Raw genomic sequence first — 24,551 nt, 5'->3', positions numbered from 1 at the left:
GTCACATGTTACAGACACTATCAATTTCAAAATACTTCTAGAGAAGCTTGTTATAAATACTTAAAGGTAAGACAACACTGTGCTTACACTACTACACAAGAGTAGCTGTAGCAATGCAATACTGGAATTGATACCTACCTACTACCACTGTTAGAAGAACTGTCTTGTAATATCAAGCCACGAATGACTTTAAAAGCATGCAGAAGCTGCACTTACACGAACATGACTGATCACGCACAGTGCAGTATGATACTACATTACTTGGGAAAAAAAATATGCCTGACAAGTAATTCACCAATTACTATCACATTAACTTGTCTACAAGTCCCAGCAGAAGCACAGCTCACTCATGATGCGTTATATGGCGTGTACAGAGACCTCCCAAGAAAGCACGTAATCATTCTTGTAGGAACACATTATTTACTGCTTTTATTTTAAAGTGTGATCCAAGAGGGTAAGTTCCTGGGTCACCTTAATCCAGCCATTCCACTTGACAATCAAGATCTTTAATCACTTATGGAAGTGTGCCTTTGAGCATCTTCTGAGGTTTTCTTTTCCAAGAACTAGAGCAGTGCCTACATCTAGCAATAAAGATGAAAGAAACTATAATGAATGCAGAAGAGCTCTTTAGTTAATGTAATATCATGAAAAGTTAAGTGACATCAATCTTTTATTCTGCAGAGGTATTACATGCACCCTACAAATTTCTTTAACAGGAAATGCATAAGTGTAAAGAGCTTCAAGCTCAAGTTCAACACAAAAACCTGGTTAAGAGCTGTTTACAGGAGTTACCCAGTAAGTTAGTGTGAAGAAATCAAGAACCTGTAACTTCCAGCTGGGTACTCACTGAAAGCAAGCAAAGCGGACTTCTACAATTTCCAGTATTCTCCATCTCAAGAATGATGTACAAACCTAACTTTTTCTGCCTGCAAGAAGGCTGTTTGAATTGTGAATTCCACTTAATATTTTTACAGAAGCATTCAAACACATCTCCAACCAGCATCTAGTAATGAAAAGCCTAACTGAAAATTCGAAACCAGCTTTTACATATCTAACAGTGAGTTTTGGGCCAATGGGACCAACTCAGGTCAAGAAAATTTCAATAATCTTTAGTACACGACATTAGACACTTAGCTCATGGACTTCTGCCATTCACAAAGTGTGCTCAGTTTGCTTCCACTGTCAAAGCTGAAAAAGAACCTGAACAGTATTTTTTATCCCACATGGAAAACTGTAGCCTACACCTGGATCATCTGGTATCTGAAAAGAATGCTTCAGGATTCTGGCATCTCTAAATCCATATATTAACCACATTCAGAGTAGTAGGCACATGGTCAGGTTTTTACAATAACTGTGTATTGGGACCATTTCCCAAGGAAGTACAGTCGTCTCAATTGCAACAGAGACAAAAGCTAAATAAAAGGGAATTTAGGAGCCAACCACATAAAGAAAGTTACTGTCTTTATATAAATTGGAATGTTTAATATATGCCGTCTTAAAGTATTTCCAACTCCAGGAGATCTGCTTCCTCCTCACGAAACTCTAGTTTCAACAGTACTTCCTGCAGCTCCCATACAGGCTGCTTTGTCAAAAAATATTTTGTCTGGAGATCATTCTACTAAAACATCCCATATTCTTCCTGCACATGGGACAGTTTTGCTGTTATCAGTGGCATTTTTTGAGTGATGTGTCAGTAACTGTTGAGGGTCCAAAAAAGATATTCCTGGTCCTGTACATGAAATTCCACTCAGATAATCCATTATAGTAAGAGAATTAAAAGGCAAGTAACCACTCCCAAACATCTTTAAGCAAAGACTGCACATCCATGAGGTTTAGTGGCTCCTCTTCACATGTCTACAGAATACAGTTTCTGAAGGGTGGGCTTGACTATACTATCTCCACATTTTAAACAAGGTTTTTGCATATACACTGTGCAGTCATAAAGACACCCTCTTCATACTGTTTTCACCTTGACACTCCTGCATGTCTCCTCCTAACTCTCCCTCTGTTATTGCTGCTGGCATTTTTGGCAAAGATCCTAATAGAAACTAAACAGCAACACCTATTAGTGTCATACAAAAACTTAACTGTAATAAAGGTTTACTTTCCTAAATGGGAAATAGCTTTAATCTTGCTTGGAGAGAAATACCAAAAAAACCCTAGGTTACCCTTATCAGTGCTTTTCATCCTTCACTCTGTAGCAAAGCCTCAATGAAAGCAAAGACCAAACAGAAACAGATTGAGACTTTACAAACATGTTTCTTGCTTGCCACTAGAAGCACTTGAATTTACACAGCTTCATTAAAAGCCCTAGCACTGACAATCTGTTCTCCAAGATCCACATTAATTTTTTATTTCTTAATAGTTTGGACTTCATAGCTTGCTGTTAAAAATAAACAGATGCAAATGGCAGATCATTCCCTCATTTCAAGAAGGAGAATTTATTCATCAATTAAAAAAAGATAAAAATCATTGAATCATTGCTATGTCTTATTCACTCTCTCTTAGTACTCTTTAGAGTGATGAAATCACAATGGAACACAGGAAACATAGGTGAAACATCTGGACAAGGAAGTTCTCTGACAGACTCTAGATACATATCCCTCCAGAACGGAATACAGGCAGATCACATTTTAAAAACCAGTAACCAAACAAGTTATTAGTGTCTGGAGAATATGGTCCAAGTTAGACTCAGTCTATTTTTTGCCACAAGAGTCACATTTCAAAGCAGCCTACAAGAATGTTTGAAGACATGACCATTATGCCACCAAAAATCCCATCAACAAGGTAACACGAATTAGTCTTTATATCAGAGAGTGTGCTCCCTTTTGACTGCTTATGTGTGTTATACAACAGCTAATGATCTGCCCTGGACTCAAGGAAAAAGGTAGTCATAACACTGGATCTTACTCTCAGTAAGTCATAATCTAGAGAGGCACCATGGTTTTACAGAGACTCCCACAGTACTCAGCAGAAAGCATACAGCAAGAGGAACTCCTAGAGAAGGAAGAATGTGGAAGCTTCCGGTATCCAAGAAAGGCTTTTCTACAATTATAGTGACAACCAATGAGTTTGATCACAGCACACTGTGAACATGCTGTGATTCTTCAACTCTCCACACAAAGACAAAGTCTGGCATGCTACACAAAGCCACACAACCTAGGAAGAAATTACAGAATCTTGTTGCTGACACTGTCTGTAATTACACATCAATCTCAGTACAAACACCATGATAACTGTATATTAGTCATCTTCATACTCAATCAACAAGACTAGCTTTCTCTAAGAAGAAATTCACGCTTTTCCTGAAGTTCTGTTACTAAAATTAAGTACAGAAGTCTATATTTTAAGGCCATATTCCCCAACAAAACAGTGGTTTTTACACCATTACTACAAAATTATTTGCAGAGTATACAGGTGGTACCAACACATTTTACCTTTTGATCTGGACTAACTATAATCCAAAAAAGATTCCAGTGTACAAGATTAGTGCCAACACGAAAACAGCTGAAAGTCAAGAGCTGTAAGAAAAGACTTCTTGACTTAATCAGAAGATCAAGGTGAAGGCAGCCTTTCTCAGTCTCAACCAATGACTTCTACAGGGTTCAAGTCTGCACCTCTTCCAAGTTAAACTTTTTAATAAGAAGTTCAGGTTTTGCAGATTATTTCTTCCTTTATCACTGGGTGAGATACAGAAAAAAATTGTTAATTTAGATACGACATTTTCTTCTTGGATGCAACTCTAAATCCCATTAAAGGAACATCTGCTCATTAACTTCTAGCTGGAAGATGAAGTTAGAGCAGCAAGGTTTCTCTTCTTTTGCAGTTCTCAGGAGTCTTCTAATTAGGCAAATAAAAGTTCATGGCGTCTTCTGGCTGGCATTTAGGATTACCTGATACTTTTGTAAAAAAAAAAAACCAAAACAAAAAAAAGAAGTATGTCAAAATATAAAGCTGCATTGAAATCCTTAGAAGCATGGAAAGACTCATCCATCTCTGTGCTGATTAGATGAGAGTGGTCAAGTACCTCCTGTATGATGATATGGACTTCTATAGCACAGGCAACTGAAGTTCAGCAACAGTGGTGCCAGGGAGAGCAAATGACTATCTGCAGCTTGTAAGGATACCTGTAATGAAGAACTGGTTATTATCTGAACTTTCTATAATCAACAACAAAAGTCTAAAAAAATAAATAAATACAATAGCCAAGTATATCAGGGCAGTTATTTTAACATAATTTAACAGTTAAATGATTAGGAATAGAGATCCAATTAACAGCTTTTAAAGAAGAGAATCATCTAATAACTTCCATCAATATAACTGATATCAACATTTAATCACATTTCATCACTTGAAATCCTCATCATTCAGTTGTCAGTGTAGGCCACACATCAGGTGTGTTCTGCATCTAAGGGTTTGTGGGGTTTTTTTAATATAAAAAGAAACATTTACTTTCCAAGAGCTTCCAGATTAATTACAAAAGTAGAAGTATTAAACTATCCTAACTAGATTACATGAATAAATATACATGCCACAAAACACAACATTCAAGCTGGCTGCAACTTCTTACAGGTTATATTATGTTTTTCCAGCTTCCAAATACTGAAGTGATACATACAAAATAGTATCGTGTATTCTGTTTTCACATATGTTTCAGCTTTTGCTTCAGTTTGTTTAGGTGCTTTGAATAACAAAGATAATGGTACCGAGGAATGGTAAGTTGCATTAATAGCTTTAGAGTAAAAACTTAACAAGAAGTAAACAGTAAACAACTTCTGCAATCATATAAAAAAAAATAAGGGCTACCAAACCTACTGCCAGCTAAGTTCAAAGCATACTCCATAAACGTTTTGCGAATTTTGGAATGCAGTCTTATCATATCTGCCCTGAAGACTCCACATGACTCTCTCTCATCAAGCTACAGAGCTACTTGCTACCAGCTTCATTGAAGAATGGCAATCATTTCCTTTCTAAGACTTCTTGAAACTATTTCTCCAAAATATAAAACTTAACTGCTCCAGTTGAAGATTTCTCACACCCAGATTCTGCCTGAAGCAGATGGGGTTTGGACAGCTTCAGCTGAAAATGTTTACAATTTCCCAAGCAAAATAAAGCTGGGAATAGACTGTGTTAAGAAACTCGATTGTTTTATGAATAGGTTTAGCACTCCCATTCTTTGGGGGAAGACTCCACAAATAATGCTTTCCTATCCTTCTGGAAATTCACGCAAGCTGTAAGTATTTAAGAAGCCCTTAAACATATAGTTTGCAAACCTGAAGCTTAGAAGCTTAAACTTACACTAGATTCTATCCACTGCTCACATGCCAGCCCAGGTCAGCAGAAGTTAAAGAGGTCTTGTATAAGAAAGGCTGTAGGTAAACCAAGGCATGTCCTATTGCCAGATTTATAACTGTGTTTCACTGAGGATGCTTTGTCACAAGGATGCTCTCATGCAAAACTAAAGCTCCTCCACTCCTACCCCTCTATCATTTCAGTTAAACTTACAGGAACAAAACCCTAAACACTTGAGCATTACAGCATGGGCCTGACAAAGTATACTTAAGAGTCAGCTTGCACAGCTAAGTAACACGATGCATACTATCATACTTTTTTGTGCATAAAAGTAGAGCTGAATTTCTTCTAATGAAGTAAGCCTGATTTGCAACAACTTTCCTCTCCCTTCCACCTGCTGACTTCATTCTCCCCTGAAAGAGGTTTGGAGTGTCTTCCTCACCAAGATTAACAACTTCAAAAGCAATTTCAGTCACTGCCTCTTACATATATCGGGAAGAAATGTCTGGGCTTTGATGTCCTTCTTCCCTGACCCTGGTAAGCACTACAGAAAAGCCACTTGAGATGATGGTTTCTTTAACAACAATAGCCATGTACAAGTTTTCACTGAATTTAAATTCCAGCAGGGTGGGAGAGGATGATGGAAGAAGCCAACACAAGATTGTATTACTTTTTATATTCCATAAACAATACATATTGCTGAAATACAACAGTGTGCACATGTGCACGTTTAGTTCTATGTGAAACTTAAGTTGGTATTAATACTCCTACAGTCTTCCGGACATCCTTAAGTTCTCTGGCAAGGTTTCAAACTTAAATAAACTTCAACGTATTTTTACTGCTCAATTTTTCCAGCATTGTAACTGAAAGCTAGAAATCCCACAGTGACTATAGCTTGGTCCTATAGAAAGTCTGCTCTGGTAGGTCAAGATGCGAAGAATTTGTCTACTATACTATCTCCTTCACTTTAATGAATGAAACTGAGAGCTTCTATTCTCATCAAGAAGTGCTATATAGGTTTTCGAATTAGGACAGACAGAGAGCATGCTGCCAGAAGACAGATTGTCTTGTCTTGCTTTTCTGAATTTTAGAGGAACTCCACACAATGCATTGTAATTTACAAGTTTACTCAGAGTTAATATATAACAACACAGATAAAGCATTAGATGGGAGTAGTAGTCTATGGTGGAGCAAGGTTAAGATATGATTTATTCCAGCATAGGGAAATATTTGTTCCCCCCAAAAAACTCCTTCCAGACAACGATCCAACTTCTTCAACAAAGAAAGCAAGAGACATCACTGCGGGTTTCTATGTTCAGTAGACTTCTCTTGCTAACTGCCGACTAGGTTATTGCACCACAGTAAAGAACTATGCACGTACTACTACTCCCTTTCCTCAGAAAGTTCTACCTCGATCTACAGAATGACTTGACTTCTCTGGCTGATAGACAGTTATTCAGCTCTGCAGAAATGTGGATCCTCAGAAAGTCCAGGATGTCGTCACAAACCAGACCAAGTTATAGAGTAATACTATCTTGCTCACTTCAGTGCCACAAGTGAATGGTAGGTTCTCCTGGCAGTAAGAGTTAAAAAACAGAAAGCAGTCTGTTCAACCAAGTAGTGCTTTTCCTAGTTTTACAAGAAAAAAAATAGTAATACAAAGTACTACATTAATCACAACACTAGGTTTTCATCAGTAGTTCTATGGTATTTTAACCCTTAAGAACAGGAGCGTGAAGTACTGCCCACTTAAGATCCTGCATTTGTGTTTGAAGATCAGACAACAGCAAATTACAGTGTACCACATAAACTACATTAAGTGGACATGGACACTCCTAAAGAACTGCAAAATAACAGCTCTAGCTCAAAATGTTAGTTGAAGCTGTTCTCTACTGCAGGATGAGAACATGAAGTTGTTGAAATTCAGCCCATAAATGGTGACTCACTTAGGTTTCTGTATCCTTAAAACCTCGTAGACCTCCCATTTTTAGAAGAAAGGAGGTTATTTAGCCAATCCTCTGGTACCCACCACTTCCAAGGTCCAAGTATTTCTAGAAGTTCCAGAGAGACTACAGCAAGCAGTACTCAGCAGCAAAATCAGTTCTACTAGCAGACTGCAGAGATTTAACCCTGCTGAGTGCTAAACTGATAAAATATGAAAAAAGTTCGGACTAGATGATGGTTTTTCCAACACATGCAGGAATCTTCAGTTTTTCCATGTTTTCAGCTCAGTATACTGCTTTCTATTCACCTCACACTTAATTGAAATGCCCTTTTTTATTCTTTTTTATTTTATCACAGCCCTGAGAGAGTTGAAGTTGTTTACAATTTCCTTTGCTCGTGTCTCAACATCCAGTTTTACTTGTGCAAGAGCAATGCTTCTGACCTTTTTTCTACTTACTAGCACCATGGGATCAGAAAAGCAATCCATAACCATCAAGGAAACTTCAGAATTAATTACAGGAATTGCAAGAAAATGGACATAAATGGTAAATGAAGCTATAAAAAAGAACTCCCTAACTCTTCACTGAACACAATCCTAACTGTGTCCTAAAATGGATAAACTAAGTACTAAACTCACAAACGCTGCTCATGTAGGGAACTTCAGCTATAATATTTCACTATTCTGCTTTCTTAAGCAAGACATCTGTTAACTAAAATGTTCAAGCTAATTGGTCCGGCCACCGACAGACTACACAGAAAAGCACAACTCATCACAGGCTCATCTTCCCTGCCTCTCGGGTAAAGCTTGTGTCCCACAGCAAGCTCTGCACTGAGAGAAGAGGTGTGCTAGCACAGCACAAAGCTAAACAAGTTACACAACTTCAAGACTTGATGTTCCCTGACTTGGTCCCTGCAGAGAAACATGAGATTGTGCGTAATGGTCTTGACAGACACATCCTCACGAATGCCCACTCTCACCAACCTGCAGAACACAAAAATCTACTAATTTGCTATTGGGTTCACAATCTAGGCTTAGCATCTAGCCACTAATGCCCACCCCCTACTCATAGTTAAATTTCAATTTTTTTTTCCTTTGTTTGTATAGATACACACTTCACCCGTTTTGAGGCAGAAATCTCACTGCCTTGCATTACTCAGTTTAGGTGAACACTGCAACACTCATCTGTTGTAAGAAGGTGCATCCTAAGAGCCACGCTCCCAGAAATACACCACACATCCGATACCCTTCTTGTCAGCTGAGCCTCACTTAACGACTCAAGCATTGAGTACGCACCTCATAGTTTACATAACGCAGCTTGAAAGGTTACACCCTTCAGCAACAAAAGTACAGCCTGAGGCAATCTCTTCGGACCAAAACATATCTGGCACCGGAGGCGAGGGGACGTATCAGCTCACAGAAAGCTTTCAGCCAGTCACCCCAGTACTACTGGGCCCCGCTCTGGATGAAGTGCCTCTTCGGACTGCCAGCAGCCGCCCCGGTCCCACCCGTGGCACGCCGATCCCCGCGCCGAGGAGGGCCAGGGCGCGCAACTTGTGCCCGCGCAAACCAACCCCGCGCCGCCGCCCCGCCCACGCGGGAGCCCCGGCGGGCCGAGCGCCGCCGCCCCCCGGCCCGGGCCGTCACGTGCCGGCCCCGGGCCCCCCCCCGCGGGGAGGTGGGAGGGGTTCACAGCCGGCGGGCCCCGAAAACCGTTACTCCGTCGCGCGGCGCCGGACGCCGGGGGAGGGGCGCGCCGTACCGACCCCGCAGCGGGTACTGACGGGACATCTCACTTCGCGCCGCCCCCCCCCCGCCCCCCACGACGCGCGGGCCCCGGGGGCGGCGTTCCGCCGTCGAAACCGGGAAACCGCCCGCGGTACACCCGCGCCACACGCTCCCCCCCGCCCGGCCGAGGCAGCGGCAGGGCGGGCGGAGGGAAACGGGCGAAGCACGATCCGGGCGCTCCGCTCGCGGGGTGTGGGGGGAGGAGAGGGGAGCGGAGGGGCTTCCTCCCCCTCGCACCCCTCCGGCCGCGCTGTCACTTCGGCACGATAAAGGCAGGGGCCGGGGGAGGAGCCTCCCGCTGTTCAGGTGGGAAAACAAACACACAAAGGGGCCTCTCCGGCACCCGCTCGCCCTCGGGGAAAAAGGCGGGCAGGAGGGCGCGGAGAAAACCCGCGCGGGGTCCCAGAGCCTCTTGTCTGGCCAGGCGCCTTGGCTCCCTCCTGCCCCTCACCTCCCTCTAGGCCCGACGGGACGGGAGTAAACAAAAGCCGGAGACAGAGGACGACACATGGGTGGGGATGGGGACCTCCGCGCCGGGCCACACAAAGAGCCGAGCCCGAGAGGGGACGCGCGGGGCGGGAGAAGGGGAAAGCCCCCATCCGTCTCCACCCCTGCCATCCAGGTAGGGGCGTTTCCGCCTCACCTGCTTGCCCCGGTAGAAGAGGCGCTGGCGCTCGGGGCTCACGCGGAAGGTCTCCTGGATCTTCTCCCGCAGGCACTCGATCTTGGTAAGGCGGCTCAGGTCGTCGATGGTCTGGGTCTCGGTGCCGTCTATGGTGCGGACTTGGATCCACATGGTGCGCGCCCTCCCACTCGCTGAGCCAGCCGCGGGGAAGGGAGGGAGGTCTGGGGCAGGAGGTGGAAAAGGGGTCCGCTCCCCGGGTGCGCGTCTGCGGCGTGCGAGGGAGAAGGGGAGGGGGCCGGGCGCTTCCCCCGCTCTTTGTTCCGCTCAGTGGGGCAGGATTTTCAAATCCCGCGGAACAGACGCGAGCCTCCCCGCCCGCCGGGCCGCCGTCCTCGCTCGGAGGGGCGCGGAGAGGGAAGGAGACCCGAGCCGATCCCCCGCCGCTTCCCGATCGCCCAGCGCTGCGAGCCCCCCGAGGCAGCACAAGGCGAGGCGGAGTCTGGCGGGAACCGCCGCGGCTAGGTCTAGCGGGCGCCGCCGGGAGCCATCTCCCGACCCCGGGGAGTGTTTACCAGGCGCCGCCGCTCTCACATGGAGGTCACGGCGCCAACGCTGATCTCGCGAGAGCCCCCGGCCGCGGCCGTAAGGAGACAACAACACCGGGGCGGGGGCGGGGCGGGGGCGGGGGGGAGCGAGGCGAGCGGGCGGCACCACGCCCCCTCCCGCTGCGCTCGGGCCGGCAGCCCCCGCGCCGCATTCGGCACGGCGCACGGCTCCGCCCACTCCGCCTGCGAGCCCCGCCCCTCCGCAGTCCCCGCCTCCCTCGCGGTCCCTGGCTGGCGGCTGGCGCGAGGCCTGCAGGGGGAGGGGTTGGCGCGCGTTGGGGAAGCGACCGTTAACGTTTCCATGGCGGCCAAGCGGGACGGTCTCTCCGGCTCCCTCTCGGGGCAGGCTTCCCCGGCCTCTGGGGCCGGCAGGGCCTGCGGCCTAGCCCGGCCCGGAGACTGGCAGGCGTTAGGATGGCTGAGCGTCCGTCGGCAGCCAGGGGAACGGTGTTCGCTAGTGAAACCCAGGCCCCAGCGTTTCCGAATACGTGAAATCTCGACCCAGCCAGATTTAGCTCTACCTAAAAAATACAGATTAAATCTGTCTGTGCCTGACATATTAGCTAGATGAAAACATAGGTCAAGACAATAAAAGGCAAGCCTCGTTCAAATCTGATGCGGGTTTGACTTTGTGTATTTTTCTGAATTGGGTAATTCTGCAAATTAACATCAGAAAAATTGGGATTTACCATGCTGTTGTCCCGGTAGGTAGCTGAGCCCCACACAGCCGCTTAGTCGCTCCGTCACAGTAGGATGGGGAAGAGAACCAGAAGGGCAAAAGTGAGGAAATGTGTGTCAAGATAAAGACAGTTTAATAGGTAAAGCAAAAGCTGTGCACACAAGCAAAGCAAAATAAGGAACTACTTCAGTACTTCGCATCGGCAGGCAGACATTTAGCCATCTCCAGGAAAGCAGGGCTTCATCACCTGTAAAGGTTACTTGGGAAGACAAACACCATCATTCCAAACATCCCCCACTTCCTCCTCCTTCCCCCAGCTTTTATTGCTGAGCACGACATCATACGGTCTGGGATATCCCTGGGGCCAGCTGTCCCAGCTGCGTCCCTTCCCAGCTCCTTGCACACCTGCAGCCTACTCGCTGGCAGGGCAGTGTGAAAAACTGATAGGTCCTCAATCCTGTTTAAGCATTGTTCAGCAACAGCTAAAAACATCCCTGTGTTATCAACACCATTTTCATCACAAATCCAAAACACAGCACCATACCAGGTATTATGAAGAAAATTCACTCCATCCCAGCCAAAACCAGCACACATGAATACTGGTAAAATACTATAAAAATGTATCTGATACAGGGCTCGCTAGAAAGCAGGAGATGCAATAATGGATGCCTTTGGGAGGAATTCTGAGCAGCTTTATTGTCCAAGACTTTGGCAGCTGGATTAAAATACAGATTTACAAGATGCAGATGACACCTATGTACTTTTGTGGCTTTTTTGTACCAGGTGTTGTAAACATCACTGATAGGGTGTTGAGTCAGGGGAAGAAACAGATCGCAACCACAGTTATTAGAACACTGCTTATTAATTAGACTGCTGTTATTAACAGCAGATAACCATTTGCATCGTACATGCAGTTACTGCCTCACACAGTGCACACTCTCGCGGTCGCCCAGCTGGAGCAGCAGTGGAGAGGCCAAGCCCAGCAGTTCATGCAGGAGCAGGGGCTCATACCCACACTGCAGGGGTTTCCAGGCAGCTGTGCACAGTCACACACGGGCTCCCTCGTTTCAGCAGGTGTGCTTACGCATACTGCCCTGTAGTCTTTGTCCACCTAGAGCAGCCGCTGCCTTCTTGGACGTGGTGTGGGTTACATGATCCGTCACGAGTGCCAGTGTGTGCTGGAGGCCTTGGGCAGGTTCAGCAGCTCCATGGTACCCTGAGCTTATCAATTTTTGATCTAAGACCACGATGAGTTCTTGGGAGGCTTTCAGATGCTATCTCCCAGCATGTATTTTTCTTCTCTTTGTCCTGCTGTTGTCTGGTAACTATTTCTCCATTCACACACAGAGGCATTTATAGAGCCCACTTGCACGAACACAGCTTTTATGACACAGTGTGGTAGCAAAGATTCCTGTATTTTACTTTCAGGTCTGAGAATTCCCACTGCAGTTTTGAGTGAGGTGCTTAAGGCTTGATTTTGGCATATTGAGCATGTGCAAAGGCAGCTGAACAATTACAATTTTCTTAATTATTCTGCAAATCTGTTCCTTTCCTCTTCACCCTTGCTTATCTATCTCTGCTCTTGTGATAGCACGCAACTTTCTTTACTGCCGCTGTCACAGCATGTCACCAAATTGTCATTTACACAAATTCAGAGTTTGGTTTCAGTTTGTGGTGGTAACACAGGCTTAAAGGCTATAGTACATATGACCTTTCGTGCTCCTTCGGTCCCAGCCTTCTTGGGTTCACTGAAACATTCAGTTTAACAGAGGAGTACAGTAAGAATGTGGTTTAATAGCCCTATCTGAAAAAAAGGATAAATCAAGCTGTCTTCAGCTTTATCTTAGTTACACTCCACCTCTACAGTAAAAGGAACAGAGTCTCATTATAATCCCATTTGCAGAATACAGCCTTTCTGTTGAAGCAAGCAGTAAAATGTGCCTGTCTTTTGCAACGGGGAGAAAAGCTGTGAAAGAATTCTGAAATGGGATATGTTTTACCAGATTAGGGAGAATAGCATCAGTTCATAGGGAGACTATGGAAAGTGCAGGATGGGCTTCCTAGAACAGAAGATGTGTTTTGATACGGAGAAATAAAGAGGATCCATTTGTTACAACATTATATCTGGAAATACATTGTCTAGCTGGATTGTAAAGAAAAGCAGATCAGGTTGCTGGCACAGGATTTACTGGTTAGAAGAGAGCACTTTGCTATGGAGTGGTTATAGGTGGCCTGTTTCATAATGTGCAGTATGGACTGGAGACTAGAATATAAAGCGAAAAAAAGTAAAAATTCTCAACTGGGAGTCTGAAAGAGGATGTGAAAAGGGGAAATTATTGAGGAGGTTAGAGGAAAAGAAAGCTAGTTATGTAGAAAGCAATAACATCCTCTTTGGGATATAGTTATGCTGATGAGGAAATTAGGTAATGCTGAAGGAGAAACTGACTGAGTGGCATAGTATGCATGATGGGCTGGGGTGACAGTAGCAGAAAAATTACTAGAATGAGCAGGATAGAGAGGAAAGGTGTCAAGAATATGAAAGCAAAACATGGAAGTAGTGAGGAAAGTGCAAAGATCTAATTGGAGACAAAACCAGAAATTAGTGACAAAAAAGCATAAGGGTGCATAGGAAAGGAAAATTTGAAATGAGATTTTAGGAGATAAGACAATGCTAGTTTTCTTAGAGGAAAACTATAGACTAAGAAATTAAATGAAAATTAAATAAATTGAGAATGACATAATGGTAGGCATGAATTTGTTTTGAAGTTAAGAGATGTTTTTACGATTAAACGTTCAAAAGCAAACCATGATGCAAATTGGGTTTTTTTGTGAGATAAAGTAGTCAAAGGTTTAAAATTATGGGGTGAAATGTGGGAGCTATTAGAATGGGGCCTTCGCATGTGTAGGCATTTTCATAATTTTCCATGGGTAGGTTGCTTTAGCATGTAAATAAAGATAATTACTTGCTTGAGATTATGTTTATTCTGGTATTGGAAATTCTGTCTGAATTCTTAAAAATTCTGGAGATTGTCTTATATATTTTATGTTTGTCAGTAGGAGACCTCTTGATTGAATGGCCTTAGTGTGGATAAAGTCGTGGGGATAGACAGAAGAAGCCAGAGATGAGCTTGACAAAGAGACAAATGTGTAGGACATGTGAGGAGGGGGTAGAAGAATGGAAGTGTCATACAAAGCGAAGGAAGCAGAAAGAAGCAGAACAAGGAAACACATGCCACTGAGTTTCAAGGAGGAGCTGTGCAAGAGGAGCAGCAAGCCAGGAAGGAAAAGCCAGGAAATCTTTTTACAGGCTTATTTTTCTAGTGAGCTTTAGACCTGAGAGCCTTTTAATGACTTGTAGGCAGTGTAATAATCTGTGTGGGTGTTTCGTTACTGTTTTGCTCAGATGTGCTGATGTGCCTTCCAGGGAAGAGGAAGAGAAGAAGGAAATTGAAATTGTCCATCAACTGAACTTAGTAGAAATGTGTCACTTAACTCCCATGAAGTCAGTGTGACTATTCTGGCATAAACATGTTGGGAGAGAAAACCAGGCTAGCTGACTTAATTAACCTTATTTAAACTTGATGAAGAGAGCAAAAGCAAATGCAGTATAGTTGTTGCAGATAATGCAGCAACCATGCATAAGAATAGTATCCTATATGTAGAGCTGACTGTTCTCTCCATCCTGTAAGGGGAGTCATGAAAGACATCAAAGCTGTGACAGTAAGAGTTCATAACATAAATATTTTTATTTGATTATGATATGAACAGAACTGCTAACAACTCTGCCTTATTAAAGGCAATATACGTAGCAATGTTTCTTCTGCCTGAAGGGTCGAGGCGTTAGAAAGTGTGGGTTCTATGGCAGCTGGAATGAGAAGAGACTTACCCTAAGCAGGGTAAGAGTTCAGGGAAACAGAGCAGAGAGTGTTTTGCCCTGACTAAGAAATAACAAGAGTCTATTTTTATTTACAGTGACAAAAGTCCCTGTCCTGAGGACCATACAGCCCTGAGCAGATGCTGCCTGTTTCTTCAATAGATTGTGCCTGTTCATGGAGTGATGTACTTAAAGCTTAGTGAAGTGAGCCTTAAATTATACTTTATATAATCTGTATTTATCTGATTTTGTACAATTTCTACCATGAAAAGGTAAAAAGAAGTAAATATAAGGATTTTGCATCATTCTAATAATTCCCAACCAGAGCTAAGTCAAAAGTCCACAGTTTCTTCCTGTAATTCTGCTGATTCTAGCAAAGTTGCTTTAAGTATTAATTTATCTCAGTATATGCTTTTGTCTTTTAAAAGCTAGCTACTTCATGTTAGTAAGGTTGTCATCCTTAATTATTTCAGATGTCAGTAATTTTTACAGTGAAAAGTAACACTTCATGAGATTACAACCTCTTCTCTGTATATGATTTGAGATTTTTTTCTCAGTTTGAATTGTTAATTTCAACTTAGGTATCAATATGATATAGTACAACATGTAAGAGCAGTTGATTTTTTTTATGGAAATGTAGTGACTTATCAAGAATTATAGTATTATAATTTTGTTTCAAATCCTACATTACTGAAATGAGTAATGAGATATTGTATTTTCTTTCAAGTTTTTATTTATAAATTCTGTGGTATTATGTCCAGATCTAATCGTATTGCATTCTCTACATGCATACTTCTAAGAAGATGCTTAACTTAAGAGCAAAACTATGGTGTTAAATATAGTATTTATAGTTCTATAGTTATAATATAGAGAAATACTTTATGTGTGTGATAAAACCACTCTTCTATAGCAAGGCAGATAGATGTTAAATTATTTAATAACTACTTAAGAAATTTAAATGCCAAGTAGCACTACTAATGCTTAGTTGGTCAACTGGGAGTTTTTAGGTATTAAGGATCAACTCAGAACTCATCATGTAAGCAGAGAAGTTAGAAAATCAAGAGTAGACGTGGTCAAAATGCTCACATTTTGTTATGTAGAAGGAGAGAAGCATATCTAGTTGTCTGGTTGTCCGTTCTTTCTCCGACTCAGAAGTGACAATCCCTATAAGTTTGAGCCTCTTATTATTTTTGAGAGGATATGAAAGGATGACATATATGGGGCCATTTAATCCTTTCCACAGTACCATTATCTTTTATGCGTGTGGGTACTTCTCTGAAAAAGAGTGGTGTAAACACAGTCTTATCCTAGAGTCTTATCCAGTCCTCAAAACTTGGCTTAATTAGGAGGAAAAGCACCAAAGCCTTGGGTTTTTTTAGAAGTCTGTGTGTTTTCTCTCAATGGTTTTAGATTTGTGAGATTCTTTTCTTACACTTCTTAATGTTATTTTCTTAAATATTTCTCAATGCAACAGAATACTTTCCGAAGTCAGTAAATTTTTCAAAGGAAAAATCAGAAACCTTTTCTGAAGCTATAGATTTCATAGGCCTGGAGTTAGGATAAATAGGTTGCCTTGTTTCCAAATAATGTCACTCTGTTGTTGCTGAGAATTAAAGCTATTTGAATTTGTAGCTGGTGATTTTATGAGATAGCTCAGGCTAGCAAAATAAATAAATAAATAAATATGATAGCAATTAATAGAGTCTTGATGTGACTACAACTTGAACTTTACAAGTTCATTTGTACATTGACTTTGTACATTGTACATTGATTCATTTGTACTCCCCATTTGTACGAACCTCATATGCAACTTTATCTAAAATACTGTTTAGCATTGTCAGGACAGCTTAGTTTAACTAGGAATAGGTACAGAAAACTGCTTCTAGGATAATCTACAGAATAGAGAACCTGTCTGAGAAGACTAGAAAGGTTGACTTGTTCAGGGCTAAACACAAGAGGTGAACAAAATGAGAAAATAGTAACTACATGAGTTCAGGTACAGTGTTCCACAAGGAAAAATTAAAGCTTCAGAAAATTGTGAATCATTTTTAGGCTGGCAACTAAAAGTTGGTTTCTAATGAGCAGAAGTTGAGGGGTAAAGGAGGGTCTTTATTTTTAGATTATCATACAGCAGTAGTATTCTGTATGGTTTTTTTTAATGTCCGTACCTTGTCAAGACATGAGATCATTTTATATGGAAGGTAGTTGCATGATTGATGGCTTTGCTACATCAAACTGGATCAGCTAACTGTAGATCAATCCAGAAAATTAAGCTGGACCCAGAATCCCGTCATTTCTTTGTGGCAAAACAGTTCTCACTAGAAAGTCATTATTTCCACTGACTTCTGTTTCCTTTCCCATTTGAAGTGCCACTTTTCCTTTAAAATCTTCAGATAGGTTGGAGCCTTACTACCTAAGATACCACCTTTTCTCTATGAAGTTATCACTGTAGGACTGAAGCTGTCCCATGATCTCACCGTATCCCTACCTTGTCATCTTAGAGCATTTCAAATTCCAGTTCTCCAAACTTGACATGATGGCACCATGTTTAACCCAAGTGAGCAGTTCCTTGTGGATCCAGATATGACTGTAGGTCAACTGGGTCTGGTCAGTCAAAACAACAATGTTAACCCTAACTCTTACAACAGCTCCCAGTAAGACAGCAGTAACCCTAGCTCATCAATCCTAAACCTTCTTCCTAGATTAATATAACTATAATCCTAGTACATCAAACTCTGTGAGTGCAAACACTAGCAATAGCACATCTCAGGAAACCACTTTTGGGTCTAAACCTAGGCCTAACGACATGTTTCAATAATTTATAAATATGTAAGGAGCCAATATTAGTATGGATCAGACATGTCTGATTCTAGGCCTTTCGCTAGCTCAACAATGCTTGCTAATCCTCCCTGAAATCCTAGCCCAGCAGAGTAAGCTTCCAGCCTGATCTACCCTTTCACCCATAGCAGACCCAGCCTTTACTGTAGAACATCACCCTTTGCTACTCTATTTCCAAACTAAAATGCTAACCTCATTTTACTGCCTGCTAACCTAGGACTGAAGGTTCTGGTTTTGCAGTTATGTTAGTGCATATCTTCACCTCTGAAAATTAGTGCTGTTCTGAAAAAAAGCTGGACCTGCTTGGCCCCATCAAAAACCAAGGATAAAGCTGATAGCTCTCAAACAATGCTTTCAACATTTTACCAGTTTACTCGGAAACAAGCTTACAAATACTTGAAAAATCAAGCACTGATTATATAATCCTATTTGTCTCACAGCTCAAAAAAGTGAAAAGTGCAAAAAGGAAAAACATTTCAGGGAATTGTATCTTAATTATAAAAATCTATATTTATGAAAGCTGAAGCAATTAGTCCTCATTAGGGAGCATATGCTTGCCAAAATGTTCTTTTTTTTAAGTACAGCTGTTTTGCAGTTGCATAATAAAATATATTAAGTTTGATCTGCTGAAAATGTATTCATTTATAAGGGTGTATTTGTTCTTATACAGTGGGCAGATTACTAATTAAATGTCAGAGAGAAAAGTACTTCAAAGCTGAAACTGTGTCTACCAAGGCCAGATTTTTTTTTCTCAGCATCATAAGCTCCAGAAAATATAAGCTAGCAAAGGAACTAGCATGTCTTTCATAATCTGTTTGTCACTACTGTATATTGCTTCAGTATAAGGAAATAAACAGCAATTGAAATGAAGAGGATACGTACTAAAAAAGATTAGGTGCTGCAAATATGTAAGTAATAAAAGGTCAGTTGAATTACACTATGCCTATTCTTGTATGTTTTTGCAGAATCATATAATCATAGAATGGTTTGGGTTGGAAGGAACCTTTAGAGGTCATCAAGTCCAACCCCCCTGCAATGAGCAGGGACATCTTCAACTACATCAGGTTGCTCAGAGCCCCGTCCAGCCTGACTTGGAATGTTTCCAGGGATGGGGCATCTACCACCTCTCTGGGCAACCTGTTCCAGTGTTTCGTCACCCTTATTGTAAAAAAATTCTTCCTTATATCTAGTCTGAATCTTCCCTCTTTTAGTTTAAAACCATTACTCCTTGTCCTATCACTACAGGCCCTACTAAAAAGTTTGTCCCCATCTTTCTTATAAGCCCCCTTTAAGTACTAAAAGGCTGCAATAAGGTCTCCCTGGAGTCTTCTCTTCTCCGGGCTACACAACCCCAGCTCTCTCAGCCTTTCCTCATGGGAGAGGTGTTCCATTTCCTCTGATCCTCTGATCCACAAAAATAATCAGAGGATCATTTTTGTGGCCCTCCTCTGGACCCACTCCAACAGCTCCATGTCTTTTTTGCATGGGGACTCCAGAGCTGGGCACAGTACTCCAGGTGGAGTCTCACCAGAGCAGAGTAGAGGGGCAGAATCACCTCCCTCGACCTGCTGGCCGCGCTTCTTTTGATGCAGCCCAGGACACAGTTGGCTTTCTGGGCTGCGAGCGCACATTGCCAGCTCATGTCCAGCTTTTCATCCACCAGTACCCCCAAGTCCTTTTCCACAGGGCTGCTCTCAATCCCTTCATCCCCCAGCCTGTGTTGATACCAGGGGTTGCCCTGACCCAGGTGCAGGACCTTGCACTTGGCCTTGTTGAACCTTATGAGGTTCACATGGACCCACTTCTTGAGCTTGTCTAGGTCCCCCTGGATGGCATCCTGTCTCTCAGGCGTGTCAACCGCACCACTCAGCTTGGTGTCATCTGCAAATTTGCTGATGACGTACCCGATCCCACTGTCTCTGTCATTGAGGAAGACATTAAACAATACCAGTCCCAATACAGATTCCTGAGAGACACCACTCATCACTGATCTCCATCTGGATGTTGAGCTGTTGACCATTAGTCTCTGGATGTGACCATCCAACCAATTCCTCATCCACCGAACAGTCCATCCATCAAACCCATATCTCTCCATTGAAGAGACAAGGATGTTGTGGGGGGACCATGTCAAAGGCCCTACAGAAGTCCAGATAGATGACATCTGTAGCACTTCCCTTGTCCACTGATGTAGTCACTCCATCACAGAAGGCCACTAGGTTGGTCAGGCAGGACTTGCCCCAGGTGAAGCTATGCTGTCTTGAATCACCTCCCTGTCTCCTCCATGTTCCTTAACATAGCTTCTAGGAAGATCTGTTCCATGATCTTCCCAGGCACAGAGGCGAGGCTGACAGGTCGGTAGTTCCCAGGGTCCTCCTTTTTACCCTTTTTAAAAATGGGTGCAATATTTCCCTTTTTCCAATCACCAGGGGCTTCACCTGACTGCCAGGACTTTTCAAATATCATGGAGAGTGGCTTGGCAACTACATCAGCCAATTCCCTCAGGACTCTGGGATGCATCTCATCAGGTCCCATAGACTTATGTATGTTCCGGTTCCTCAAGTGGTCACAAACCTGATCTTCTCTTACAGTGGGAGGGACTTTGCTCCCCCAGTCCCCATCTTGCGGTCCATCCACTGGAGAGGTGTGGGAAGAGAGGTTGCCAGTGAAGACTGAGGCAAAATGTTGTCGACTACCTCAGCCTTCTCCTTGTCCATTGTTACCAGTTTGCCAGTTGTGCTCATTGCAGGGGTACACTTTCTTTTCTGGCTGACATGCCTATAAAAGCCCTTTGTATTCTTGGTGTCCCTTGCCAAGTTCAGGACTGGGTCTTTTGTGGCTTTAGCTTCAAATACTGGTTACCTAAAAACTATCTGATTATAAAGTTGCAAAGAAGATTACTATTTTACCTCTTGAAAAGCTTTATAATTTTATCAGTTTTTAGTGCAACAGAGTCTATCTTTTTAGAAATATTTCTATTCCTGACTATCCATCAGAGAAGTGATTCATGAACTATGCACAACCCAAACCAGCAATGTGCAAAGGCATTTCTAAGTGATTCACATTTGGTCCTCATTACACAGAAAATGCAGAACATTCTTGTCCTTCGTGGCTATCCCAGGGGCCTCTGAGAAAGTTGGAGGGCTTTCTTGTGCCAATAGTTCATTGGAATCACTGAACAGCACAAAACTTTCTGGTTAAACAGCTAGACTTGTAATGATGGGTAGGATAAGTGGAAGTAACCTCACGGCAATGCAATACCTAGCACTTCTGGAGTTGAATGTAGACCTCTGAGTGAAACATTTAAGCTAACTGCACATTGTGTGCTAAAATTAGAAGCCCAAGAAGGACATCCAAAACAGGCAGCATGATGAGTAAGGAGCTATTTAAATTCAGTATGGACAGTTTGTCTCTGTCTAGATCTAGAGGGACAGAAACAATAACGGAAATCTTAAATTCTGTTTTGCAGATAATACAGCTCAAACAGCTAATTCTGGATCACTTAGTTACTGGAACCATCTTCTAAAAACAAAGGCTTATTTAATTTCTTTCAAAGATATGGACAAAGTTCACTTTTTTAACAAAAAAAAAATCAAGATATATTGGGATGGCAAGGGATACTGTTGTTACAATTCCATTCTTCTATCTTTTGCAAGATGTGTAGGTATTTTTGTGGTACCTAAGTTACAGACCAGTTTGAATCTCCCTCATTTAGTTGCACAAATTCTGCAGTTGTGAGCCAAAGAACATGCCTTATATGCAAAGCCAAGAAACTACTGTTAGTCTAAGTAAAATCGTAATAGTCCAAGTAAATTCTTAATCAAGAATTAATATTAGTCCATTTAAATGCATATCACCTCTTACAGTTCAGACTATGTACAGTTAAAGCTGGTATAAGCAAGCTTTCTAATATTTACCCCTTTCTTTGATTGGATGCTAACCTTTCCACTGACCTCTGAGTATGAAACATTAATGGCTTTAGTTTGGGGGCTGCATCTTGGGTCCATCACTGAGAGGAGTGTGATATTGATGGTGGGGTTTCTTCCTTCTCCTTGCTAGTAGGAGTAAATATTGCTGACGATGATTTCTTTCTCATGCTAGGATCTGTTTGGAGTTACTTTTGTATGCATGTTAATATATTATATACATTGCTCTTTCTTCATAAGACCGCATGTCCAGGGTAGATCAAAATTTACTATAAGATGGGGTTTATGTGTGTTGGATACTTGTTCTTTGTTCTGTTACCAGTAGGACTGTTTTTATCCAGCTCCTAAGACTGCACTCCTTTAATGATCCATAATAGACTGCTGAATTGCTTATAGCCTGAGGACGCCACTATCATTGTGTACCTAGGCCTCTACTATCATCTGATTTCTCTAGCCCTCAATGCTGTGTTTTATTATAGGGTCATAGATGTTTCATTCTACAGAAGACAGTTACTTCCTGTTGCCATCTGTTAGTTCCAAAAGGCAGCAATTTGTTACAGTAGGGTACAACTTGAGTGTGACAGTAGGCATTACAATACATGGCAGTGCAATGCTAAGCAAAAGGTAAAGTATAATACAATAATAGGTAATAGTCACCTAGGTGAAATATAATACAGTAGTAGGTAATAGTCACCTATTACCTAATACTAGATAATTACCGAAAGAGTTAGATAGTTGCTCATAGAACAAAACAAACAAAAGCAGAACTCCAGGTAGGCCAAAATAAGTCCAGGCAATTCCTAAGGCTTGCATTGTTAGCTTAACACACAGTCTGTGTCCTATTAGAAACATTTGCATGCCACATTTACTGGGCTTTAAGGCTACAACTTTAGTATAACTACAAGCTAAGAAAAGCACAGGAAACACTGCATACGAATCATAGTAATGTTTGCAGTTGCTCAGACCGGTATCAGTATTAGTTGAGCTTGCAGTCCTCATGTTTGCAGGATACATGTTTTCAGATGAGAGTCAGGAGGAGGGAAGTTTCTCTGCCAGGCCCATGGTATACTAACACTCCAGTGGCCATGCAAATTAAATTGGGGATTGTCTTTGTCTGAAATAGAAATATAATTGTACTATATGGCTTAAATATTTAACTGCCTCAGTACTTCCAGTGACAGGACATGTGGGAATGGCTCAAAGCTGCATCAGGGGAGGTTCAGACTAGATATTAGGAAAAAATTATTTGCCAACAGGGTCGTCAAACCCTGGCACAGGCTTCCTAGAGGTGTGGTCGATGCACCAAGCCTGTCAGTGTTTAAGAAGCATTTGGACAATGCCCTTAATAACATGCTTAAACTTTTGGTCAGCACTGAAGTGGTCAGGCAGTTGGACTAGATGATTGTTGCAGGTCCCTTCCAACTGAAATATTCTATTCTATTCTGTTCTATTCTATTCTATTCTATTCTATTCCATTCCATTCCATTCCATTCCATTTACAGCATATTACTATGCCCACCATGACAGACCAATTTAAAAAAAATGCGTAAGAGAAAATTAAGCACTGTGTTTTGTTAACTAATGGCTATTCTGATGACTGCTTGCACACAAGTTCTCTATACTTTATTCTACTATATGATTATAACCTTAAATATATGAAACTTCCATGGCTGTATGTAATGTTATTTATATAACCGATATTCGCAGCTAGAGCCACAACAGACCCAGCCCTACAAAAACATAGAATAATAGGTGTAGTATAGTTTAGCTGACCTTACACTACTTAAAAATGTCTTAGCTAGAAGTGTAAGTATCATATCAGCCTCTTGCAGTCAGATAGGTATTGAAGCCTTTTAATAGAAGGTTTCATTACTTCCGACAGAGAGGACAATATATATCTGCATTCTTGGTCCCATATCTTGCATCCCATTCTTGACCTCCTCTGCTTTTGTTCTGCCTGTGAGCCTCTGCAACTTAGTCCTGATTTATTCTAAAGACTGCCTATTCCACATTGGAAAGTAAGGGATTTTATGTAAGAATCAAGTCTCGCCACTGTTGCTCCAGCTGTTCTGTACATGTGTAGATAAAGACATTGCCTGGATTTGTATTCAATATGCATTGACACAACTGTACACAAGTAGGCAAGATTTTGCTTCTGTTTATGTTATAATACTGATTCTCTGTTTCCATCTTCAGTTATCTTATTTCATTCCGTAAGTAATCTGTTCTGTTAAAGAAGGAGTTATAAACTAGGCTCAGCCTAACTCTGTAGCTGAGCTGGCTATTCAGGGAGCTCTTCTCATTTTTTGTGGAATCTGGCAGTTTGCGAGATAGTTCCCTTTACATCGAAGTTCCCTTTAACTAAAATCCCTGTCTAAGTACAATAAGGTATCACTTCCTAAAGGCAATGTAAGACAGTTCTTCCAGCTGGTTAATTGACCTGGTGTAAATGATTGTGATTTTGGTTCGCAGTGATGGCATTCTGAGCGTTTATATGTCCAGTGTGGTCTAAAACTATCAGCATTCTGTACACCATGGCTGCCATCCTTCATATCTGAAAAAAAGTACATTTTTTTGTATCCCCATGGTGCGCACACTTACATGTTCATTACATTCAACACACACAGAGTGACACATTCAACATATCAGACAGGAACTATAATGTATTAAAACAATTAAGATTGAAAGAAAAGTAGAGTAAAGGTTGAATGCTATAGTGACATTACAATATTCAGTAAAATAGTTCTTGGACGTCGGTGGAGTTTTCTATGAGTAAGGGACGTAAGATGGTTTCCCAAGAGATTGAATCTGTGACTGGTGACAGAATTAGCCCATTATCTCCATTATTTTTATGATGCCTTTATTTCAAAATGTTGTTTAGTTGTCTGGTATTTACGGAAATTAGCTGAGACAAAAAGGAAGAATTAAGTTATTTCATACTGCTCTATGGGATATAGACTATAAATCTAAGACATTTTAGGAATT

The 24,551-nt window shown here is 42.0% G+C and overlaps 2 protein-coding genes across 5 annotated transcripts in view; both read right to left on the bottom strand.

Annotated features, from left to right (window-relative positions):
• The window catches only part of UHRF2 (ubiquitin like with PHD and ring finger domains 2), a 94,999-nt gene extending 84,638 nt beyond the window's left edge, over positions 1-10,361 (bottom strand). The window contains exon 1 of one of the 4 annotated variants that reach the window (XM_072858760.1): positions 9,666-10,361. In XM_072858760.1, the coding sequence (XP_072714861.1) occupies positions 9,666-9,818 (153 nt within the window). In that variant the 5' untranslated portion in view covers positions 9,819-10,361. The remainder of the gene's footprint in view (positions 1-9,665) is intronic. The other 3 variants (XM_072858761.1, XM_072858762.1, XM_072858763.1) reach the window with 3 other exon arrangements.
• Positions 10,362-23,466: 13,105 nt separating this feature from the next.
• Positions 23,467-24,551, bottom strand: part of LOC140650479 (uncharacterized) — a 36,594-nt gene continuing 35,509 nt past the window's right edge. Inside the window, exon 8 of the mRNA XM_072858773.1 lies at positions 23,467-24,120. The gene's annotated coding sequence lies outside the window, so the exon portion shown is untranslated. The remainder of the gene's footprint in view (positions 24,121-24,551) is intronic.

Source organism: Ciconia boyciana, chromosome 4 (assembly GCF_034638445.1).
Source record: "Ciconia boyciana chromosome 4, ASM3463844v1, whole genome shotgun sequence".
Lineage (NCBI taxonomy): Eukaryota > Metazoa > Chordata > Aves > Ciconiiformes > Ciconiidae > Ciconia > Ciconia boyciana.
Note: the sequence above shows the minus strand (reverse complement) of the source record. Positions and strands in the feature narration are given on the sequence as shown.